Genomic DNA, 25049 nt, shown 5'->3' with positions numbered 1-25049 from the left:
TCATTTAGGAGATATTTCCTTTTCGAAAAAAAAAATCTAATAACTGAATATTCTTTGTTTGATTTTTTTTTAGTAGTTTAGAATAGAAATATTTACATTTAGACATCTGAACTATTATGTATTTTCACATATAATTTTCTCACAAAGGTGCAACAAATAAACACTTTTGGTTTTACTCTCATTAACCCTTCCCAAACTGATATTTACAAAGCAAGATTATCATTAACAGAGTCATCATAAGTTAAAAATAACTATCAGACCCACATATTTGTATCCTTTTGCAATTACTACTAAGATTAGAGCCCCCCCACACAAAAGCCTCCTCCCTTTTTGTCCACCACCTCCATTTACTCTCTCTCTCTCTCTCTCTCTCTCTCTCTCTCTCTCTCTCTCTCTCTCTCTCTCTCTCTCTCTCTCTATCTCTCTCTCTATCTCTCTCCCACTCACCAATAGCTCCATTTTCCATTCCCTCATCCATCAAACTCTCTCTTTCTCTCTCTCTCTCTCAGATAATTTAACAACCAAAACATCATGAAGACCATGCCATTTGAATCCCCTCCTAGAGATCAACAACAACCATGGAGTAACATAGGATTCCACAAAGAGTACAAGTTGTCATCTAAGCAAACAAACACCTCCTTCCATGGCCACCTTGAGCTAAGCCTTGGCATCTCCTCAGAGAACACCTTTAATACCATGGCATCCAGAGCTACTAGTAGCTCTCATGGTAACAAGTACTGCATGAGCTCAAGGTGGTCTGCGCAAAACCCTACCGGCGGCTACGTGCACCCGTGGAGCCTCGCCGCCCGGCAGCAGAAGGCAGTCGCCGAGCAGGCTCGCCAGAATGCCAACCCTTCTTCTTCTTCTTGTTCCTGTTCTTGTATGGAGAGGTTTGTCTGCTATTTGTCCTCCTCTATATGTTCTTCATGCAAGTTTTCACATGGTGATCCGCCGGATCACGTTAGTGGCGTCTGTGTAATTCTTGGTGATATATATATTTTTTCTGAGCTTCTTTTAGATTAAAAACTTTTTCTTTTGTTTCTTAATATGTAGGTCTTTCAAAAAAAAAGAAGATAATAATCAACCCACATAGTAATTACTCTTCCATATTGTGTACGTGGCAGCCTTTGATTGGCTGACAAATTACCATTAAAAGGTAATAAAAAGTAAAAAATAAATTAAATTAAATGGTAATTACCAGATATTGAAACTAAATAAACAATTGCAAAGGGGAAAAAATAAGTTGACTATTAGGGTAACTCAAGGGGTGAAATTGAAGTAGTTAATATCAATATATACCTTTATATAATTTGAACTAATTACACAAATTGAGGAATAGGCTACAAGTAGCAATTTACAAAGTGAACTTAGTAATGCTTTGAATAACCCAGAAGCCATCTTGAAAATATGGATGTATGATGATATATAGTTATGCCTAGCTAAAACTATAAGTGAATAATGCAGCATTAGTAACCCTGGTTGATATATATATGATCTGTTTCTGAAATATTCATCTATGATGCCAACTGAATTCAAAGGATATGTTCTTCTACTTCACATTGCATTGACCAACAGAAATTAATTTCATTAAAGACTTCAATCATTAGTTCGTATACGACAACGATGAATGATGATGGCATATAGTTATGACTAGATAAGGTTACAAGTGAATAATGCAGCAATAGTGACCCTGGTTGATATATATATGATCTGTTTCTGAAATATTCATCTATGATTCCAACTTAGCTCAAAGGATTTGTTCTCCTACTTCACATTGCATTGACCAACAGAAATTAATTTCATTGAAAACTTCAATCATTAATTCATATACGACAATGATAACCTAAGGTCGAAACAATGTTAGATAAGAGAAGTTTAATTATAATGCTCATTCTGAAGTACTGAAATGGATTTCTTTTGACATACAAATTTCAATGGAGAAGATGCAGTCCTCAAGCTATAAGGTTTCTACTCTGCTTAGCCTAATTCTCAAGTGAGTTAGAACTTAACACATCTGGGCAATATAATCCATGAAAGATTCACTGACCAAGATATATTGAAAAGTGTATCAGAAGAAGTAAAGAGCTTATCTCCTGAGATTTTCTTTTATTTTATTTTATTTTTTTAATTTTTTTGGAGGAAAAGACAACCATCTTATCTCCATACCAACACATGTCACATTGGATATCTCCTTCAGATATGCTGCCCTGCTAGTACATTTAATTCTTCCAGAGCATATCTAGTCCTCAACTCTTTTAATTGGAAAGAAATCAAGCACCAAATTTGCCACTTTGCGAAAAGAAATTTGAATTCTCTTCTGTTTCTCAGTAACCTCCCTGACAAATTTTGGACAATTCTGGGCCTCCTCACTATAAATATCCAACATATTCCACCATTTTACTTCACCCAATTCTAAGGGGTACTGTTCTCAGTTTCATCTCTCTATGTGTTGATCAGTACTATATTGTGAATTATGCAATACTACTTCTTTCTTGAATTTTATGCTAGATGCTAACATTACTGCTTGTATGTTTTTCATAGAGCCACACATCTACAGCCTATACCTGCAGTTGTTGGTTGGCCACCAGTGTGCACATTTCGGAGAAATTTAGTCAGCACACACCAGACAAAATCAGCTATGGATTCAGCAGGCAGCACAAAGAGCTCGAACACGACAGAGAGGAATAGTCCAGTGAATAGGCCTACTATGTTTGTGAAGGTGCACATGCAAGGGTTTGTTGTCGGAAGAAAGGTCAATCTGATGGCCCATGATAGTTATGATTCGTTGTCGTTTGCGCTGAGGAATATGTTCAGTAACTATCTGTCCAGTGAGTGAGCTTTTAATCTGAAAAATTTCACTGATCTAAATTAGCAATATCTTTCTTACGCAGTTTCCTTTTGATTTACTATCTTTTCCTTTTCTATGAAAGAATTATTGACAGATTTGTAGTACTCGTGAAAATATTTTGAAATATTTAAAGCATGTTCCTAGGATTGCGGAAAGGAGAAACTGCATGCACATACTACTTCTATTTCTGAGTTTTGTAATTTAATGTTCTCGTAAGGTAGCTTTTTCTTCTAAGCTATCATGAACATATCATTCCATAATCTTTCTCAGGTTGTCGAAAATATGAGCAAAGGACTGGCTCCACATTAATTAGCGTAATAAGTTGTTTTCCTTTACATGTTTTTCAATGAACATTTATCATTTTGGACTTGTTATGTACATGCGTGACATAAAGTATCGATCCTAGTTCTTTTATCATGGTTGTTTGTACGATAAGTATCCAAATGTATATTAACTTTCCTATTAATTTACATTAGGTAAGTTTTTAAACCTTTTGTTTTAAGAAATTACTCACATTCCCTATAGTATAATCTGCTTTAGCTTATTCTAGTTAGTTCATATTCTCAACTTTCTGAGCTCCTCAGTCAATGAAGAAGAAGAAGATGCCGCTGAACCTGACCTTGTTCTTCTCTACGAAGACCATGAAGGTGATCGCATGCTTGTTGGTGATGTTCCATGGGAGTAAGTATCTAAGATTGTTATGATCAAGATTTACTTATCTCTGCAATGCATAGAAGTTCTTGAGAGAACTGATGCTTTCAAATGATTTTAATAAAATCACAGCTTGTTCATCGCATCAGTGAAAAGGCTCTATATTATCCCGAAACCCAAACCTAAGGAGAATGGTAAAATTAGTATAACTATTCATCTTTATTCTTGTCCAACAATCTCTCAATTTTTAACCTGAGATATGCTTGTGTAAAATTTTTGCAGCTGGCAAATCTGTGGAAGATGAGAAGGAACGCGAAGAAAAAGACTAAATGAATGACTGCATCACATGAAGATGGAATAAGAAATAGTCATGTTTCAAATATATCAACCTAGTCTTCCTTCTGTCATGCATTTATCTATGTTTAATTGTGTCTGAGGTTTATGATGTTATGTTGTAGTTCTGTCATGCTTTTCTCCATTTGGATGTTAATCTGGATGGAGAATAAGCAATGTTATCAACTCTTTGCTTCTTTATGAATCTAAGAAATAGTTATGTGATATACCTCTTCTAGCTATGTATGATATCTATGTCGACAATGATTGTGGTTATGGAAAAAATGCTACTAAAGTTGAGAAATTCTACTTGAATACAGTAATGGTGGACTTCTCATAAGGTGATGTCTCCAAGGTGAATTCAGATATCAGTAAACTTAATTGAAATTCAAGACTATTGTATTCATAGAAAAATACATCAATTTATATGCCATGTTATAGCCAAGAAATGGCCATCATGAAGAACTTTTTAATTGGATGATCCTTCCACAATAATTAACTAATACATAGGGTCAGTTTTATTTCCATTGCTATGAAGCTTCAAGCTAGTTATAGTATCTTGTAAACTTATAACTACTATTGTCTTTGTCTAGCATAAGGCCTGATTCTTATTATAGAAATCTTAGCTTAGCCCAGTGAAAAGATGAGAGTAGCCCAATTCCTAAGCCAGGCCCAAGTTTCTTATAAGTTACAACTTAGACATAGAAAATTTTGGATTTGGATGTTCTAATCCTATTAAACCCTACTTGATAGATGTTGAAATCCATATTGATTTTAATCTTAAAGCCTGTATTTTATTTTATTTATTTATTTCACCATTTCTAATTTGATTTTTTTTTTCACTAAACAGCGAAAAAAACAGGGCGTAAACTGAAATAAACACATAATACAGGGTTTGAAGCGAAAAAAACTACCTATTTTCCAATTCATGTAAATCCACTCTCAATAAAATCTTCTCTTCCCCTATGGCTGATTAATTAATCAACCAATAATTATATATATATATTTTTTTATCTTGGGCTTGTAAAATAGAGATGAAAAAGCCTTTTGAATGTGTAGTACTACTTTCTAACCTAATTTTACTTTAGAAAATCTTGATACCCCCACCATGAACAAGCAAAGTTGCCCATTTGTTTTTAGCTTAGCATTATATTAATTAATTTGTGCCATTATTATATATAAGGAATTCATTAATGAATCAAGTGGTTAGGGAAAGTAAATGCTAAAGTTGTTGAACTCTGTTGGCCCATTTCTAAGGGACAAATAGTATGGTCAATGGTCAAGTAATTAACTAATTGTTAAGTTCTCACCATTTATCAAATTGAGAATTTTTTTAAGATAATAGAGGATAATTTCCTTTTCTCAGCTTCTGGATCTGCTTTGTGAAATAAGAATCAACACCCAATAGTTACCATCAAACCCACTTTGAAATTTTTTTTATGATCGATTAGGAGCTAACGGGTTAATCACGAGCTAAATTAACAAACAAGTTCAAATCATGCATATATAACGCTCTGATGAGTATACTATGAACTAAAGCAATCATACACCAATAATAGAGTGCCAATTATGGAGCACCTTTTGCAATCTCGTCTTTATATATTCTTTTTGTATATATAAAATATTATCCTTAATTTCTTTTTGACCTTTTGCTCTCTAATTCTTTTTTAACAAACCCATGTAACATGTTGCATTAAACTAAGAGGACCCTAGAAATATTGATTTTCTATGTTCAAAAGTAGCACAAGGAAAAGGAGCAGACCAGTCTCAAATCATAAGGCTGGCTAAAGATAAGATCAAGTACACAATTATGCACATAGTGGAAGGATTAAAAGCTCTCTTTTAGTGAGAGTGAGAGAGAGAACACCACTAAACAAGCAAGGATGATGGTAGTGGAGAAAACTTTGAGAAAAAGATATGGTATATAGGTGTCCAACAAAGATTGCACCCATTAGGATTACAACCCACTTCATAGTTTGATATATATATATATAGTTGCTGGCATAACTGAAATGCCATGCTAATGGACAAAGCATTGAAGTCTTTTCTTTCCTTTCTTAGATTCTCTTGCATTTAATTTTTTTTAGAACAATCTCTCACAAGAATCCCCTTTTCTTTCCCTCTCCCACTAGCTTCTAATTTGCATATTTATAGAGTAGTTAATGATTTGAACTCCAAGATAATTTAATCAGCTTCAGTTTCGTACCTAAGAAACAAATCTAACTTTAATAACGAGAGATTATTTTAAATATAACTCATTAACTATTTTAAAAACTTATGCTGCCATAGACCTGCGTGGCAAACATATGTATCCTATGTGTTAAATAAATGAAAAGAAAAGTATAAAGTGAGAGTACCTTAAAGGCACTCAATATATTCTACACGCCTTCTCATGCACTAATTCTTCTTTTTTCCAAACTTTGATGGATCCTTGATTCATGGTGCTTCAATTCACAAGGGCGTCGTAATAAATATTGATGTCACTTCCTACACCATATTGTCACCAAAAAGATATACAGGAAAGAAAAAGAAAGTGGATGATTCAAAGTAACAGTAGAAGCTTTCCAATTGATTACTCCTTTAAATCCTCATGCATCTCTCTCTCTCTCTCTCTCCCCTTTTGCTTGCTCTGTATATATATATGAGTGTGTGTGTGTGTAACTTGCTCATGGATACCATTAGAGTCTCAAGTCTTTAGAGAGAGAGAGAGAGAGAGAGAGAGAGAGAGAGAGAGAGAGAGAGAATGGATAAAAGAATGGGGAATGATGTTGAGGGAGGTGAACATGAAAGACAAGGTATGCATGCATATATAAAAACAAAAGACTAGTATTGGTCATCAAAGGCTCCTTAATTCCAAGCAAATTAATATACAAGTTGATTGTGATACTTCCTTGCCATTGTTAAAGTTTTCATGATCATTTAACTAAAGTTAGTATTGGGTACTGAAATTTTGATTTTATGGAGCAGAGGAGCAGATTCATATATAAGACTTCCAAGTTATATAAACTCCAACTATCTCTATCTTAGTTGGACTATGTATTGGTTCTGTACGCAGGAACGGTGTGGACAGCGACGGCGCACATCGTCGCCGCCGTGATCGGCTCCGGCGTGCTGGCGCTCGCGTGGACGGTGGCCCAGCTGGGTTGGGTCATCGGCCCACTCGTCTTACTGGCCTTCTCTTGCGTCACGTACTACACTTCCACTCTCCTAGCGAACTGCTACCGCTTCCCGGACCCGATCACCGGAACGGTTAACCGTGAATACATCGAGGCCGTCCGACGTTACCTCGGTAGCCGCGACGATAAATCCATGATTTTTTACTTCTTCTTCTTTTCCTTCTCATGCTCTTCTATGAACTCAGCAGGGTTAAAAAATTGACAGAGATTCTTTCTTCTTGTTGATCTCAAGGACCCACGAATGTGTTCTTCTGTGGATGCGCTCAGTATGTCAATCTTTGGGGCACTCTCGTGGGATACACCATCACCGCCAGTACTAGCATGATGTAAGTCTTTGTTCCTAAGCAATTTTCCACTTTGCACCCTATCTTTTGCTCTTATTATCGTTACCCCCTTCTCTTCGAACTCGATTAGTTCGTCTTCATTTCTTTAAGAGTAAAAAAAATAAAAAAATAATACTTACTTACTCAACCAGTTTAGGGTCCCACAAACAAAGCCTTACCTCTTCACCTCTCTTTTGATCTTAAGGGTATTATAGTCATAACAGCGGTGACTCTTGCTAGTCGCACTAGCTACAATGTGTTTTTTTGGAGCAAAAAAACTAAAATACAAGGGTTAAATTATAAATAAGAGCTAAAGATGGGTGTGAATTATAAAATTCTTATTTTATTCTGCTAGTTACATTTGGTGATTTTGAAGTAATTTTATCCTAATAACACTAATTAACAGAATATCACAAATGAATATTAAAATTATCTTGTATCTATAGACATTTTAACATGGTTTAGCATAGTGTTATTTAGGCATCTTAAGCAAAATATTCATATAGCAGAGAGTGCGCGTGAATAATAATAAAGATAAAATACAAGGTGTTTTTAGAAATAAAATTTCCATGCACGCGCGTACGCAGCGCCGTGAAGCGATCGAACTGCTTCCACCTGAACGGCCATGGCGCGAGGTGCGAAGCTTCTGGGAGCACGTTCATGGTGGTGTTCGGGTTGTTCCAGCTCGTCTTGTCGCAGCTCCCGAGCTTGGAGAACATCACGTGGCTCTCCGTCGTCGCCGTCGCCACCTCGTTCGGCTACTCCATCATCAGCCTCGGCCTCTGCGCCGGGAAGTGGGCCTCCCACGGCGAACTCAGGGGAACTCTCTTGGGCGCCACCGGTGGTTCGCCGAGCGGCAAGGCGTTCAACGTTCTCCTGGCTCTCGGGAACATAGCATTTGCTTACACCTTCGCTGACGTCTTGATCGAAATCCAGGTACCTAATTGAGAAACAACCAAAGTCCACTTCTATTCACAAATTAGTCCCCAGCCATCCATATTAGTCATTAGATGTTATCATTTATTGCGTAATACAAGGGGTTATCTGCAAATAAACCTTTTTTTTTCTTTCAAATAGAAACCTAGGTTTTGGAATAATTGTGAAAAAGCTCCTCCCTTTTAAGTATTTGCTCATTTAATTTTATTTTTTAATTTGCAAGTTATAACTTAATATACATCAATTAGAAAATATATGCACTTAGTTTTATATATTAAATTAAAAACAATTAAATTACAAAATCTCCTAGAAAAAATATGAAGAGAAAAGGTTTAGAATATTCCTTAGTTCAACAAGAGACGACTATTTGCAAATAAATCCAACTACATTAAAATAAAAAGAAAATTAAAAAAAAAAACCCTATAATTTTCTTTAATCCTTTACCACTCCCCAGGATACACTGAAGTCACCTCCTCCCGAGAACAAAACAATGAAGAAGGCCACCTTCTATGGGCTCGGCCTCACCACCGTCTTCTACCTTCTCCTTAGTTGCATTGGCTACGCTGCATTTGGCAACGATGCTCCTGGAAACATCCTCACCGGATTCGGATTCTATGAGCCATTTTGGCTTGTCGACATAGCCAACATTTGCGTCATTGTCCATCTCATCGGCGCATACCAGGTGAAAGAAACTGTCTTCCTGAACTTTTATTTATGTTACTTTTAACTCTTTTATAGTTCTAATCTATATAGTTATAATCTATATATATATATATATATATATATATATATATATATATATATATATATATATATATGTTAACAGGTATATGCACAGCCTATCTTCGCTAGGTTTGAGAGCTTCATCTCCTGCCAATGGCCGGAGGCTAAGTTCATACACGCAACATACTATGTCAGAGTGCCATTCACAGAGTTCCGATCACTGAGCTTTACTCTTTCCAAGCTCGTCCTCCGCACGGTCTTCATCATGTTTACGACGCTGGTTGCAATGATGCTGCCGTTCTTCAACGCGGTTCTGGGGCTCATCGGCGCGCTCGGATTCTGGCCGCTGTCGGTGTATTTTCCGGTGAGCATGCACATTTCCCAGGAGAAGATGAGGAGGGGAGAGCGGAGGTGGTTGCTGTTGCAGTGCATGAGCTTCTTTTGTCTGCTCATCTCAGTTGCAGCAAGCATTGGCTCAGTGCAGGATATTGTACATAACCTCAAACTTGCTGCTCCTTTCAAGACTGTGTACTAGCATTTATGCATGCCATTTTGTTGCAATCTAACAAGGCATTATTGGATAATTATCAAACTAGCTATCACCAGCAAACATATAAACTGTTAGTTTTTATTTCTAAACACTTTAAAATAAAATATTTATGCACACGAAAATATTATTTAATATAAATAATAATAATAATAATAAGTTTAAGAACTCTGGCCTGTGAGGCATACCGAAGTGTAGCTGTTCTAAAAAAAAGTTGCGCCCTTTGTGTAGAGTTACTCGTCTCTCTTTCCTCCGAGGCATAATCCAGAATCTCTTTCCTACGTCACCAGATAGTATCCTTCGACGCTTCTATGTGAGAACCACAATCCTCTAATTTAAATAAATAATATATAAGAGAAAATTTGAAAGATAAAAATAGTCAAATCTTTCTATTTAACTTAAAAGTCTATGTTATTATTACTATATTTTCTTTCTTATAAATAAATGAGGTATTTATAGATATTTGAGGTCTTTTGAATTTTTTCAAAACTTGTAACCCCTAAATGAATTCAGCCCATTAATTATTTTAAAATAACTGTTATGACCCTATAAAATTTCTAAAATTCTTATAACATTTGAATTTAAATTCCTTTAATTACTAATTTTAAAATTAACAATATAAACATATAGATAGATTCTATCATATCTACAAGTAGTGTGACTGACAGAAGGCTAGCTAGCTTCTCAAATTATTATCATATATATTAATCCAGAAGGCTATCTTGTTGATTGATCATCTTGTATATATAGGAGTCTAAGAAGACTATGAGCAAATTAATTTGGAGTAGTTGTCTTGATCTAAGAAGGTTAGAATTGTGTGCTTCCTAGCTAGATGTAGTATGAAAGTTATGGGGGAATATTTTGAAGGGGTTGGTCTTGGAATTTTTTTAATTATGAAATCATTGGGAATTTGCTGAATGAAATCCTTAATCTCAGAAATTAGAAAACAGAAGAAGAAGAAGAGAAGAAATTATTTATTTTTAATAACATTATTCCTTAATCTCTCACTCTTTTATATTACATAAGTATTTTACTTTCAATGTTTTTTTCCTACAAATAAAACAGTCTTCGGTTAATAATATGACAGTCATATAATATTTTATAATGAAAAATATTAACGGATAACCAACCGACAACAGTGTAGTTGGGAGGTTATATATATATATATAATGAGTCAAAGTGTGGTAAACAATAAATGAGAGAGTACAATAGGTGAACTAATGACCAAACTTTTGCCTGAAATTAAAGGTGTATAATTTTCATTAGGGTACAAGAAATGGGAATTTATCTCTTAACACATTGATTAAGTAGGTAATCAAGTGTTAATTATCTAGAATTTTAATCTGAGCTGTACTATCTTTGTTTGGTTTCAGTACTCTGTACTATTTTAAACTCAAAGTAGTACTAATAATGATTGTTGTGTGAACAAGTGTAACATATTTGGCTGCTTGTTTTTGGCCTTCTTTTTAAGCAATGTGAATTTTTTTTTATAAAAAAATTATATTATATCATTCACTGTAGAGATGAATTAAATTAACTATAGATATAAATAATTTTAATAATCTTTAGTAATAATTTTTTTATAAAGTTAAGATGAGAATAAAAGAGGAGTCAGATTTAAAAAATTAAATAAGAAGTGCTTCCATTTTTTAATATAAAACAAATAGAATATTTAACTCATAGTATTTTTAAGATATTAAAAATAAAACTTAAATGTTGAATGATAATAAAGACAGAATATAAAGTTTTTCTGATATATTTTCACAGAAATTTCATCAATGTCTACACAATCTACTCTACAAAGTTAGGCTTTGAATTGATTTGGGAAAGAAATAAAAACTCAAGTTGGTCAATGAGAATATGAGATGAAGAATAGTTAGGTATATACCCAACTTATAATTACTCATGATCTTAATAGAATTGACAGGAAATATATCTACAAGCTAATACTACCTACTCTTTCTCCTAAACTCCATTGATCACCTTTCACTTCTACTAACTCTCTTCAACTCACTCCACCACTGATCACCTCACCCCTCTCATTTACACATTACCTAATCACTCTGCCTATCGCAATCACATTAATTTTCTCTCTAATAAACTAACCATTACATTCTAATCCTTGTCATTTTCAAGCTTGTTTGGAGAGGTTAAGGAGTCAAAGTCCAAGACCATCAGTGGCCCCCTACAACGAAAGACGTGTGCAAATTTCTCTAGATTTGCATGCATAAATGACACAAAATTAGACAGAGAAGCTTACAAAAACTCTTAGAAATTTGGATTCAAATTTAGTTATTAGAGCACCTGAGGGATATCAGAATCCAAAATAGACTTTGAGAGTTTCCAATCATGGATCCCATAGTGGTTGCCTCCCTAAACTTTCTTACGTGCGCCCCACGTTATTTTGAGCTACTCTTTATCTTATACCATTCTTTTCAGAAGCTAAAATTGTTAAAATTTTAGATTAATTATTTGATCCAATATCATAAAACTCTAATATATTTTTAATTTAAGTGTTTAACTTCGAGACAAAATTAAATTTACCATACTATATATATTTCTGTTATAATTTGTTAGAAAACGTGTGATGCTTACTATATGGGTAGTCTATTTTATTTCTCCGTGACTAGCGTTAGTTGGGTATGTCCCCACCCAGAAGATAGATAATAAAGAAGAAAAAAATAAAATAGAAGCTGGTAGAATTCCACTACGCCGTGTCTCAATTCTCTTGTATGACTTTGCCAAGAGGAAATAGGAGAAGAGGAAAAGAAAGAAGCTTAAGCAGGCAAGGGAGAAAGAAATATTCTCTCGTTTGAGACTTTTCTTTTGCTCCATTAATGGATGTTGTCACTAATAAACAAAATGAGAAGAAGAATAATAATGAAGGATTTATTTTTATTTTATTTTATTTTTACACAGAGATGGTTTCTTGGTGAAAATAGAGTGAGTTGCAAACGAACAGAGATCACATTTATATATAATTTTTTTTCCCTATTTCTTGTAAATAAATTAATGAGAAATACATGAAAAATTGCAACAAAAGAAGAAGAAGAAGAAGAAGAAGAAGAAGAAGAGAGAAATACGTGAAAAATGATGAATGCATTTTGGAAGAAGGTTAAAATATACGCGAAAAAGGAACGAGGAAAAAAGAATCAGAAAGTAAACTTTTCCGAGCTGGCAGGAGTCAACCGGGCCGTGATCGACCTTGACACCGCCGGACAGGCGGCGCAGGCAGCCACGGCGCGTTCGAGCCCGCCGACGACCTCGGACATGGTGGGCCGGTCTCGGCCCACCGGGTTGACGCAGTCCGCCGCCAGATACCCGACGTACGCCACGGCCTCGATCTCGGTCGGAGTCGGCGGCGGTAGCCGCGGGTCGAGCACCCGGTGGATGTCGTCGGCCGCGATGGCCGGCACGGCGAACTCGACGACGTTCCTCGGCGTCCCGCTCTCCTCGTATCTCTGGATCACCCGACACCCGGATAGCAACTCGAGAAGCACCACTCCGAAGCTGTAGACGTCGCTCTTCGCCGTCAAATGCTGAAGCCGGTAGTACTCCGGGTCCATGTACCCCACCGTCCCCGCCGTGCGCGGCATCTCGAGTTCGTCGTCGTCGTCGTCGTCGTCGTCGTCGTCGTCGTCGTCGTCGTCGTCGTCGTCGTCAACGTCGTCATCGTCGTCGTCTTCGTCTTTGTCTTCTCCGGTGCTGAGTAGTGATAACCCGAAGTCGGAGACCTTAGCAGTCCAGGAGTCGTCAAGGAGGATATTGGAGGACTTGATGTCGCGGTGAATGATCGGCGGCACGGCGTAGGAGTGGAGGTACTCGATCCCCCTCGCGGCATCGAGTGCTAATTTGAGCCTCGCGTGCCATGAGGCCAGAGGAGGAGGGGTTTGGGCCTGCTTGTGTAGGTGATCGTGGAGGGTTCCGTTCGCCATGAACTCGTACACGAGGACGCGCTCCGCCGACTCGATGCAGAACCCGAGGAGGCGGACGAGGTTCCTGTGGTTCACGCGGGAGAGGAGGGCGAGCTCCGAGAGGAAGGCGGCGTCCCGGTCTCGCCGGCGGCGAGCCGGCGCCGCCGACGTGGACGCGGTGGTACCGGCGACAGAAGGGGGAAACGAATTCGGCTCCGCGCGCTTGATGGCAACCTCGCGACCGTCGGGGAGGGTGGCGCGGTAGACCGAGCCGAAGCTACCGGAGCCGATCTTCTGCGCCTCGGCGAAGCCAGCGGTGACGGCGGTGAGGAGACGGAGCGGGAATTGCTCGATGGTGCCGCTCGGACCCTTGCCGATCAATGCGGTCAGCCGCCGCTCTACCGCCGGGGATCCTCCTCCTCCTCTTCCACCACTACCGCGATAGCTGCGCCGCCTCGGAACTCCGGGGTCGGCGTGGATTCTAATCCTCCCAGCCTCGCTCTCCCTTCCTTGTTTGCTCTTATAATAACTAGCCAAGAACAGAGCAACCGCCACCAACCCAATGCCGACCCCAACCGCACCTATCACAACGAAGACCACAATCTTTCTCCTCCCCTTCGCCGTCGGAGAACCATCCGAGTCAAGATCGCAGGGCTGGCAAATTATTTGGCCTTCTAAGCAAAGATTGCCGGATCCGGCCAAGACACCGCAGGCGCAAGTAGACATCGAGGCGCAAGGACCGGGAAGCACTCGATCGAACACCAGGTGGGCGTCTGTAAAATACTTGCTGCCCCAACAGATCAGGGAAAAATTCGACATCAAGATCCCGCAAAAGGAGTCGCCTTTCGCCTGGATCGAGACGAATTGGGAATCCGCGAACCGACTCGGCGGATCCGCGTTCGAACCCCAGCAGACCACCGTCCCGTTGCTGCGAAGGACGCACGTCCTGTTCTTCCCCAATGCCAAGGAGCTGATCTCGAAGGGTAGGTCTCCTTCCCACCGCGGAGCACCGGATCCCCAGCACGCCAGCTTCCCTGCCGCGGAAACCGCGCACGCGTGGAGGGATCCGGCAGCGAGCGCCGTGTATTGACCCCCCGGCGGCTCACGTCCGACGATCCCGGTGTTGTTGCCGACACACTTGATCTCGCCCGATCCGTTCACGATCCCGCAGACGAAGTCGGCGCCGACGGCGACGTCGGAGAAGGTCATCCCTTTCGGGAACGACAGCCCCGGCCACCGCCAGCAGCGGATCCCAGCAGCGATGAGGCCGCAGACATGGTAGTCCCCGGCGGAGAGGTCGGCGATCCGGGGCCCCATATAGACGCGCTTGACGTCGGGGACGGTGGCGTTCTCGGATGCGGGGCGCGGGCGCTTGGTGAAATCCCACCAGCGCATGGTGGATACGCCGTCGTCATCGTTGGTGAGCCCGCAGAGGAATCCATCGCCTGCGGCGATGGCGCTGTACAGGTAGTGGCCCGATGGGTAGATGCGCTGGACCCGCTTGGGGAGAGCCGTGCACTTGAGGTCGTAGGAGGCGTTCTCGTTTGGGAGGAACGCGCAGACTATGGTGGCGTTGTGGAGGTGGGAGATGGCGACGGTGGAGAGAGGGGAACCGGTAATGGTGGTTAGGAAGAAGAAGACGAAGCCTATCACTACTCCTCCATGGAAAAGAAAGGGGAGACTAAGGTTTGGAGACATTGGATAAGGAGAAGGGTGGTTGTGGGAATGGAGTATAACATCGTCGCAATCAAGGAGAGAGAGAGGAGAAGAATAATAATAAGAAGCAGAAGAAGAAGAAGAAGAAGAAGAAGAAGAAGAAGAAGAAGAAGAAGAAGAAGAAGAAGAAGAAGAAGAAGAAGATGAAAGAGATTTGAGAGGGAGGTGGGGAGAAACGCGTATTTGGAAGAGAAGGGATATATAGACTGAGTCCTTTTTGAATTCTACTACTACCAACCAAAGAGATTGGGTTGGACTACTGGAGAGGAGGTAAGAGAAAGACTACTACTTCCATCACTACTCACAAACGCCTTTTTCTTTATATTTTTCTTATTTCCATAACTCTCTTTCTCTTTTGGTAATTAGTCTCTCTTTGAAGAGTCAACCAAGAGCAGCAATACTTTTAGGGGGAATTTGAAAGCTGGTGTCATGCTTTTGGGGGTTAGGATAGAGATTGGATAACCATTTCTTCCTTCTTTCACTTTCTCTTCTCTTCCACAATAGAATTCATCTAAAATAATACAATTCGATCCGTATTATTTTAAATATAATAGATGTGGAGTGTATTTGTCATACATATTTAGACCACAAAAGAATAAAATTTAATTAAGGAGTTATTGATGGTTGGTAGAAGTTTAATATAATGAAATGTGGAGTATAGCTTAGCAAAAAGAAAGAAAGGGGGTGGACTAACTTACAGAGACAAGTAGACAACCTAAAAAGAAGTAATTATATGAGATTACCTTTGAGGTATTTAAATATCATGAGGTCATATCATGATGATGAAGAAAATTAGGAATTTAGTTAACAAAACAAATAGTGGCCATTGATTATTTGGGTGAAAGTAGAGAGAGATCAAACAGCATTATATGTTACAATAACATATACACTGTTTGACCTTTTGCCTTATTTATTATCAAACTTGGTCAACCCTAGGCTTAGGTCTCTCTGAAGAAGAAAAGGCTTGAATAATCTCATCCCCATGCACATTTTTTCTTTCAAATCATGTATATTGACTTCTGCCACCCATAACATATTGATCATCTTGATCATGTAAAAATATCTTAAATACTCTTTTTATTATCTTTTAGGAGACTGTTTTTTTTTTACGACAAAAGAAAGAGATAGAAGTCGATGTTTAATATATATATATATATATATTAGCAAGTTAATATAGTATTAAAGAAGAAGCGGTGAATTATGCTATGTTAGTTATGGTTCTGAAAATGGACTAATTAGAGATGATAGGTATACCAACTCTGCATCAATTAAGGGTTTGATAGCTCTGATGGGAAAACAAAAGGGTTTGACTTCTAGGGCTTGAATTGGTTGCCCTTTCCTTAGCAGCAGCAAAATTATGGACTAAGATAATTTGCCCCACAATTGTTGTCTAATTTGAAGTAGCCAAATTGGATGTTAATGGGTACCCCCTTTTGAACAACCACTTTCATCACCATTTGCTGTTCTTCTCCACAGTCACTTCACATGCAAGGAATTATATATATATAAAGTGAGAACTTAAATAAATGTCGTCCGTATTCGATACAATCCTATACTATGAGTCTCTTCAACGCTCTGAGTTATTAAATGTACAACAATGCTGGTTGTCTTTTATATTTCAAATTTGACTAAGAAGCAAGATTTAGCATAATCGGTACTCTCTGTTTTGCACTTAGGATAAAGGTTCTTTATGCATAAGATTTGCGTGCGTAAGATAGGCTTGCGGAGCAACGCAACGAATACTTTTAAATTATTACCTGCTACCTTATGCATTAGGTATTATCTATATTTACAAGGTGAATTTTTATTTTTATTTTTATTTTTAATCAATACTTTAAATAAAAGTAAATTTATAAATATAAATAAAATGTTTAGGAATAGAAATATAAGATTTAAGTAATTGAGGTTGTTACTTATGTATTTAAACATTTATACTTATTATTTTTAATACAAAGCAAATTACTTAAACTTTCCTTCCATTGCATCTCCCCTGTGTTAAGTTATATCCCCTTATTTAAGAGATAAAGACATCTAGTTTAGACTATTAACCCAACCATTATTTTTATATAAAGTGACTATATGGGACCCCATATAGCTAATCTAATCCCACCCTCAATTAGCGCTGACAAAATAATTAAGCTTGCTCGAGTTTGACTTAAAATATGAATCAGAACTGATTCGAGCTTGATCTACGTAATAAGTTTAAAATTAATTTTGAGCCGAGCTTTTATTATACGCCAGCTTGATCAAGCTCTCTACCTAATAAAGCTAAAAGATAATAATATAATAGTATATAATATATGACTAATATGAGTCTTCACATCAAGATCTAAAAGCTTATGATATTATTATATTAGTTCTAATACTTTCTGCAGGGTTTGATTTAGATTGATTCAAACTTCAAATTACTTATTAATTAGCTAATTAGACTCAAATTTTTTTAAAAAGTTTCACCCCTTGGAGGCCATAAGTCTGGCCACATATAAAAGGATCAAATTATGGTAGAATATTGTAGAAGATTCTAAGGAATATAATAAACAACCAGCAACCTATCAACCTTTGGCCACTAACTATCCAAGGAAGTCTGGACAACAAATTTTGTAGTCCTCCTTTTTGTCCTCTAGAAATTTTTTATTCCAACATTAAATTGAAATTATATATATATATATATATATATATATATATTCATATCTCATTAGGTTAGTGATACTCACCCATCAACCCAAGAACTACTATTATTTGAAGCCAACTATTTAGAAATTAGGAACCTTCTTTTTTTTTTGTAAAGATTTTACACCCTACTTTAATTCCATATTTGTTATTGAAATTCCAACAAAATAAAAAGAAAAATAAAAGTTGCATATAACATCCCGTCTTTTAACAAAATTATAGTTTACATCATATATTTTTTATTATTTATAAATCGAGCTTTATAATTTAGTGAATATTTGCAGAAAATATCATGTTGTTAGATTTGTTAGTTAAATTTAACCAAATTAACTATACTAAGAAAACTATAAAAATAAAATTCCCAACCAAGTAATTTTTAGAAATAAGGGCATTTTAGTTATTTTAGAAATAAAATAGCTCTACTTAATTTCTGCATATATTCGCTAAATTATAGGACTTGATTTATAAATAGTGAAAATATAAATCATAAATCACAATTCTTTAAAAAATAGGATATTATATGCAAGGTTTTCTAAAAATAAATAAATAAAAGTAGGGTGTTTTATATGACTTAATTAATTAAAAATAGTAAAAGGATAGAGTGTAAATTGAGGCAAACCCAAATGTAGAGTCCGAAATAAAATACTCTTAAAATCTACAAATCTTCTTAATGACTTAGGTAACAAGTTGGAACAAAGCTAATCTTAAGAGAACACAACAATTCTGGACATAATCCTTAACTTTTCAAACAAGTTAGCAAGTGGGCACTCGAATTTATTATTGATGATTAAAAATGATCAATTAATGGCCCTCAAAAGATTGCATAATCTACATGGAGCAATCAACAATATCTTAGTGTAATTATTTCTCCCTATTTCTAGCTGAATTAATTCATTCATCCTATTAATGTGCATCCATAATAACCTCTTCAATCAAAATAAATAAAATTATATATATATATATATATATATATATAATATATGGGGGGGAAAATGTGGGTGTTGTCATATGTCCATATTAATTAATGCTTTTAATTAAGATTTAGACAACCTAATCAAAATTGGCTTTGCTTCTCAGACAAGTAAAAAATCTAAGCGGCTGGATTTATGTGTCATGTAGGTTGTCTGTTTCCAGCCAAATAATGGTCAATTTTCATTCAATTGCATCCCATTTCCTTTTCTACTTATGTTAGCAAGTCAACTTCAATGAGCTATGAATTATGTCTCTGTTATGGATGCTATGCCATTACTTGATCTTGAGATAGAAACATTTGGCCTGCCTTTGTGTGACAATACAAATCATAGACTAATGATCCACAAACAAAATAGACATTTTAACGACACGAACGCTATGCCAATCTTTTAATTAACGAATCATTAGTAGGCGCATTTTAGAACCTTTTTTTCGATTTTTAGAAGGCCTTGATTTTATGTCAAGTAGATTATTATTCCTCTTCTTCATATTCAGAGAGGATTTCTCCATAATGATCATGTTAACTAGTATTCTGACTGTTTCAGAGAATGATATGAGATCAAGAAGAATTCCTACACCCAAAACTAGCATTTATAACCACACAGAAGATGAGGATTTTACAAGAAGGAAATTTTTCTATGATTAAACTCTGTTTTCTATATTATAATTATACAGATAACCAGCCCTGAGAGGGCTATGCATAGAGAGTAGAGAGATGATACTGATAGTGATCCTTAGAGGGACTTGCAATACAAAGGCAAGTTTCTAGTTTCTGCAAAGCTAAATGGCGAAAAAGGGCCATTAGTACTTTCTAAGAATATGTAGACATGGTACAAGAGGAGCTGGCTGAAAAATTAGCAGATCTTGCTTTGATTCTTGGTCCTGGCCATGGGACTGCAAGGATCGACGTCGATGAGCATATTCATTACTTCTCGCATGGTAGGACGTGCGGTTGGCAATGTGGAAGTGCAGAGGATTGCAACCTTCAGAACTTTCTTCATTTCATCTTTTGCAGAGGTTGAGACTCTAGGATCAAGGACATCCACGGAATCTTGGCAATTGAGATGAGTGGAGACCCAGGAGACGATGTCTTTCCCTTCGCCGAACTGAGTCTCGATCGGACTATGGCCAGTAAGCAATTCAAGCAGGACGACACCAAAGCTATAAACATCTGTCTTTTCTGTCACCTTGAGTGAGTATGCAAGTTCTGAAACAAACAAGTAGGCAAATGATTGTAAAATTTTTAATTCTAAAGAAGTTTATGCAAAGCAATATTGATAGATTCAAACTAGTATACTATGGAAAAAACTGGTTTGTGTTCTCTTGCTTGATTATAAGAAGAAAATTCATAGATAAAACTTTGATCTGTTTCACTTTGAGTCCTTATTTAGTATGCAAAGAACAGGAGCAAGGATATGATACACAAGCAGGCAAAATTCTCCAAGTTTATTAAAACTAAAAGGTGAAGCTCAGGAATAATGAAGATGAAAAGCATCGAGAAACATACGAGAAAACATGATTTTGAAAGACAACTATGTCATGCAAAGATCCATTATTGGGTGCTAAATAATGCTTCAATTTGTATGATTTAAAGTATAATCTGAGTTCTAAATTCAATAAAATGAAATAAAGGCAGTACATAATACTATCAACTTAACACTGAAATAGAAGATTTTAAAACTTATTTACTAAGTTTTACAACTTACTGCTAGTGAGATGGTGAATAAACTGCTTACCAGGAGCAATGTAACCATGAGTGCCAGCAAAACAACTAAATTCGGACTCTTCTGCTATCATTGCAATTCCGAAGTCGGCAATTTTGGCTTCATATTCCCCATCCAGCAGTATGTTGGTGGATTTTATATCCCTGTGTATAATGGCTGGTGAACAGTCATGATGAAGGTACATAATTCCTTTGGCCACACCCACAGCAATTTTGTACCTCTTATCCCAGTCCAATTCCGGTTGTCCGCCTTTAATTTCGCGACGAATAGCTTGGTGAAGGTTCCCATTAGGCATGTACTCATACACAAGAAAATTGAGCTCTCCTCTACTCAAGCAGGCATGAAGTTTCAGTATGTTCCTATGTCTGATCTTACTTAAGATATCCATTTCCACCATCAGAACTTTTGCTTTAGTACCTTTCCACAATTTCTTCACTGCAACCGTTCCTCGATTCTTCAGGTCTACTCGATAAACTTTACCAGCACCTCCACTTCCAATTAAATTCTCCTCCTTCAAGTTACAAATTTCTTCAGCATCAAGTTCTGGTGGATGGAAAGATTCCAATTTCCACTTGTCATTAGCCATTCCCTCCTCGAGGTCATTCTTTCTGCGAGATTCTTCGAGCTTGAAGTTCCGATAGCTAATAAAAACTAATCCAGCTAGAAGGAAGAACATAACTGACAAAATGACTAATACAAGAAAGAGCCTCTTTGCAAATATATCCTTATGGCTGTTATCAAGCTTACACACACCCAATTCAGGATCCCATCGGCTTTCGGACCGTCCATCGATACATAGCCCTGGGTTACCAGCGAATGCTTCTTCTCCAGCTATCATCAGAAGTCCAGGAGGAACACTTCCTGTCAACCGGTTGCCTGAAAAATCTATGCAGCTTAGCTTCAATGACTGAAGGCCATTTGGAATTGAACCTGAGATCAGATTCTGAGATAGATTAATCGAATTGAGGGACACCAACATTGACAGTGTTGCAGGAATGATGCCAGTCAATGAATTTTGCGCAAGATCTATCTCCACTAGTCTGCGGCACATGCCAAGCTGAGGTGGCACAGATCCAGTAAGATCATTGTCTTCTAAATGCAAGGATGTCAATTGGTTCAGGTTGCCAATTTCAGATGGTATGCTACCTGAGAAGGAATTATTAGATGCATACAACTTCTGCAACTGTTGAAGCTTTCCTATCTCAGCTGGAAGCTCACCAGAGAGCTTGTTGTTCTGAACACACAGCTGATTCAAGCTGACTGCTTTGCCAATCTCAGAAGATATCCCTCCAGTGAATCCATTATCAGATATATCGATTATAGTCGCGATTGGAAGTCCCCATATTCCATCATGAAGCCTTCCAGTGAAGCGGTTTTGACTAATTCTGAACCTCATCAAAGACTTGCAGTTTGCATATGAATCCGGAAATTTACCAGAGAAGTTGTTATCCAAAGCAAGAAGAAAATTCAAGTTGTTGTTTTGGCACAAGAACCTCGGAAATTCACCCGAGAAGTTATTCTCTGATATGTCCAGACTATTGAGAGGCGCGAACCGACCAAGATTTGGTGGGACTTGTCCTGAAAAGTTGTTCTCATAGATTGAAAATCCAGTCAGGAATTCCAAGTCCCCCCACCCTCTAGGGAGTTCACCCCAGAAGTTGTTCATGTATAGCTGGATGACAGTGAAATTCTTCAGGTTGCCCATCTCAGCAGGAATTTTTCCAGTCATTTGATTGCGGGAGATGTCAAGCTCACGCAAATTAGTGAGCTTCGCAAGCTCAGGCGGCAATTCTCCAGTTAAGTTGTTCTGGTAGAGCTCAATCTTGTACAGGTTGCGTAGATTGGAAATGGCCTTCGGAAACACCCCAGAGATCTGGTTCTTTGAGAAATCTAAAGTCTCCAATGATGTCAATTCAAATATAGAGGATGGTATTTGACCTCTCAGGTTACAGCTTGCCATATAAAGCCATGTCAAGTTCTTCAAATTTCCAATGCTAGGTGGAATCTCTCCTTCCTCAAAATCATTTTGAGCCAGGCCTAATGAAACAAGACCTGATAGATTTCCAACCCATGAAGGGAAATTGCCAGACAAACCATTTGTCGAAAGATCAAGAACTTTTAACTTTGTCAATGCCGAAAGATCTGGCAACTGGCCAGTTAAAGAGTTTGCTGACAGATTCAGAACTTTCAGATTTGTGCAACTGCTCAGCTGATAAGGAACAGACCCTGATATCAAATTCGTGTCGAGTACAAGAGAATTCAGACTTTTCAGGCCAGATATCAAAGGCGAGATCTCGCCGGAGAGATTCCGGTTTGAAAGAGAGATTCCAACCACTTTGCCAGAATTGAGGTCACAACTCACACCAAGGAAATTGCAGACAGAGTTAGACTCTCTCCAGCTATCAAGATGATTTAGAGGATCATTCAACTTGCTCTTGAATTGGAGGAGAGCTTGAGTTTCCACTTGCTGGGAGTTTGAGATGTATAAGAAGGAAGAAAGGAGGAGACAGCTCAAAAGATGAAGGCAAAGGAAGCATTTCCTCATTGTTAATTGACAGAGATCTCTGCAAAGAAACTAAACAATTAAACTTCCATGCATCATTCTGTTCATATTTTTTTCAGAAAACTTTGACATGAGTAATTCTGTAGAAATTCAGATCTAAATCTTTTCTTCTTCACATCAAGAACAATACTTGGCTCAAGAGTTCAAGTAATTCAATCAGCAAATTTTCACGATGGAGTTCACAAAAATCTACATATTTTTCTTAAAAAAAAAGAAGATTACTAAGCTATCTACTATGTAAATTTGTAGAGAAAACTTGGAGGGATATTTGCACTTCGCACCTGACATTATACATTTATCGCGATTCACACCATGTCTTTAGTTAAAATAGTGAAAAGCCACATAATATAGGGTGTGAAATGAAAAATAAAATCCAAAGACAAATAAGTCAGGGATATATCGTGACGACACGTCAGCATTATTATGGCCACATCACCATCATTATCACTAATCTCGTGACTCACAGCCCACTTTGACCACCACTTTTAAGACTATAAAAGCCCGTGAGCTTACCGGAAAAAAAATGGCACCTAATCTTAAAACTTAATCATTTATCACCAAAGTTATTAACCAAATTAAAATAGTGACCGTTACTGGTTACATTAAGAACAAAAAAAGCAAGGGCCTTTTTGCAATTTCTCCCTAGATAGATGATAAAATTAAATGTTATGGAAAATAAATAAGGATTCCGTATGAAAAAACAAAGAACAATCTGAAAGAAGAGGTGCCGATTTGATAAATATGAGAAAGAGAACGTTTATTGTGATAACAATAGAATGTAGGGTGTAATCTGCAAAACCGGCCAATCTCCGGCCGCATGATCCCCTCGGATAGTCGGAACTTATCCGAGGTATAAAAACCCGAATAAGTTCCGCAACACTCCGCTCGCTGGGAAAGGAGAAAGCGTAAGAAATTATGTAGAAATGAAGGGTGCGGATTGCATAAATGTTTACCTCTAAAATCACGCCCCCCCAATTAACGCGCTCAACTGCGTGCATCAAAAACCGTGCAGCGAGGGAAGATTTATTCCTAACCCATCTTCGCTCGAGGAGAAGGAGAAGGAGAAGGAGAAGGAGAAGAAGAGGAGGAGGAAGTGGGAGGGAAGGGGATTAGAAAACAACGGAGAGGGATTAATTTGTATAAATCCATTTTAAGGGCCGTTGTTGGGGTGAAAGTACCGAAATGCCCCTGATCCGGAAAGCTACATGTTACGGTGATGAGATAACGCGATGGTGGATGAGTTTGAAAACTATATATTACTATTTTTTTTTTATGGTGGTCATAGGTTCGACTCCAACCCCAAATAATAATATGGAGAAATTGTTTCGTAGTTTAGTTCAATGGCTCGACTTTGTTGATGACTCGGTAACACATGGTTTGAAACACTAAATTAGACAGCTTACTATATTAGCTTTAGCCCTTCGTCTAATCTATATCTAGCCTTCGGGCTCATAAATAATTAATATATATTTAGTCAATCGGAAGCAGTTAGTATATATATTTAATTTGAGTGGCTAACGGAGCCTAAAATTAAAAAGAAAAGGAAAAACATGCTTATATTTCTTCAACAGTGCAACATATGCAGGGGCAAAACTGCAATTAGCCTAAAATATTTTGCCCCTTTTCGTCACGTGAACACTTGGGGTGTTCCTCTACTCTATCAGAGATCATCCAAAGCTAAGACCATTATATAAATGGGAAATTTATATTTAGCACCCTGCCTTTTAATGAATTCGCAGTTTACAATCTATATTTTAACTATTTACAAATTAAGTCTTATGCCTTAACAAATATGCGGAGAAAATATTCCATTAACTAAACTAAAAATATTACTAGCAAAGGTATCTTCTAAAATTAGAGGGTGTAAACCATAGATTAGTTAAAAGACAAGGGGTTAAATACAAATTTTCTTATAAATATTTATATGGTACCCAGCCCAGTATGGTGATGTTC

The 25049-nt window shown here is 37.6% G+C and overlaps 4 protein-coding genes across 4 annotated transcripts; 2 read left to right on the top strand and 2 right to left on the bottom strand.

Moving 5' to 3' along the window:
- Positions 1 to 321: 321 nt before the first annotated feature.
- On the top strand, positions 322 to 4059 carry LOC140801961 (auxin-responsive protein IAA25-like). Its single transcript, XM_073157361.1, has 5 exons — positions 322 to 890; positions 2542 to 2828; positions 3433 to 3529; positions 3632 to 3693; positions 3782 to 4059. The coding sequence occupies exons 1-5, from the start codon at positions 532 to 534 to the stop codon at positions 3826 to 3828; spliced, it is 852 nt and encodes a 283-aa protein (XP_073013462.1). The 5' UTR covers positions 322 to 531; the 3' UTR covers positions 3829 to 4059.
- Positions 4060 to 6442: 2383 nt separating this feature from the next.
- Positions 6443 to 9574, top strand: LOC140801793 (amino acid permease 6-like). Its single transcript, XM_073157078.1, has 6 exons — positions 6443 to 6627; positions 6888 to 7121; positions 7241 to 7334; positions 7919 to 8267; positions 8722 to 8949; positions 9094 to 9574. The coding sequence occupies exons 1-6, from the start codon at positions 6576 to 6578 to the stop codon at positions 9523 to 9525; spliced, it is 1389 nt and encodes a 462-aa protein (XP_073013179.1). The 5' UTR covers positions 6443 to 6575; the 3' UTR covers positions 9526 to 9574.
- A 2933-nt stretch (positions 9575 to 12507) lies between these two features.
- Positions 12508 to 15509, bottom strand: LOC140801934 (serine/threonine-protein kinase-like protein CCR4). The gene has a single exon (XM_073157324.1). The coding sequence runs from the start codon at positions 15147 to 15149 to the stop codon at positions 12690 to 12692; it is 2460 nt and encodes an 819-aa protein (XP_073013425.1). The 5' UTR covers positions 15150 to 15509; the 3' UTR covers positions 12508 to 12689.
- A 3915-nt stretch (positions 15510 to 19424) lies between these two features.
- On the bottom strand, positions 19425 to 24214 carry LOC140801962 (uncharacterized). The gene is made up of 3 exons (XM_073157362.1): positions 24050 to 24214; positions 20546 to 23097; positions 19425 to 20016 (listed from the first exon to the last, which is right to left on the bottom strand). The coding sequence occupies exons 2-3, from the start codon at positions 23076 to 23078 to the stop codon at positions 19664 to 19666; spliced, it is 2886 nt and encodes a 961-aa protein (XP_073013463.1). The 5' UTR covers positions 23079 to 23097; positions 24050 to 24214; the 3' UTR covers positions 19425 to 19663.
- Positions 24215 to 25049: the final 835 nt, after the last annotated feature.

The sequence above is a fragment of the Typha latifolia genome, chromosome 15 (assembly GCF_019914945.1).
Source record: "Typha latifolia isolate L0001 chromosome 15, TyphaL0001v2, whole genome shotgun sequence".
Lineage (NCBI taxonomy): Eukaryota > Viridiplantae > Streptophyta > Magnoliopsida > Poales > Typhaceae > Typha > Typha latifolia.
Note: the sequence above shows the minus strand (reverse complement) of the source record. Positions and strands in the feature narration are given on the sequence as shown.

Excerpts from the sequence above, each read along its gene's own strand:
- LOC140801961 (XM_073157361.1), top strand. The coding sequence starts at position 532 with ATGAAGACCATGCCATTTGAATCCCCTCCTAGAGATCAACAACAACCA. Across the intron at positions 891-2,541 it reads TCCTGTTCTTGTATGGAGAG|AGCCACACATCTACAGCCTA; the intron begins GTTTGTCTGCTA and ends TGTTTTTCATAG. Across the intron at positions 2,829-3,432 it reads GTTCAGTAACTATCTGTCCA|TCAATGAAGAAGAAGAAGAT; the intron begins GTGAGTGAGCTT and ends TGAGCTCCTCAG.
- LOC140801793 (XM_073157078.1), top strand. The coding sequence starts at position 6,576 with ATGGATAAAAGAATGGGGAATGATGTTGAGGGAGGTGAACATGAAAGA. Across the intron at positions 6,628-6,887 it reads AGGTGAACATGAAAGACAAG|GAACGGTGTGGACAGCGACG; the intron begins GTATGCATGCAT and ends TTCTGTACGCAG. Across the intron at positions 7,335-7,918 it reads ACCGCCAGTACTAGCATGAT|CGCCGTGAAGCGATCGAACT; the intron begins GTAAGTCTTTGT and ends GCGCGTACGCAG.
- LOC140801934 (XM_073157324.1), bottom strand. The coding sequence starts at position 15,149 with ATGTCTCCAAACCTTAGTCTCCCCTTTCTTTTCCATGGAGGAGTAGTG.
- LOC140801962 (XM_073157362.1), bottom strand. The coding sequence starts at position 23,078 with ATGAGGAAATGCTTCCTTTGCCTTCATCTTTTGAGCTGTCTCCTCCTT. Across the intron at positions 20,017-20,545 it reads TCATGGTTACATTGCTCCTG|AACTTGCATACTCACTCAAG; the intron begins GTAAGCAGTTTA and ends TGTTTGTTTCAG.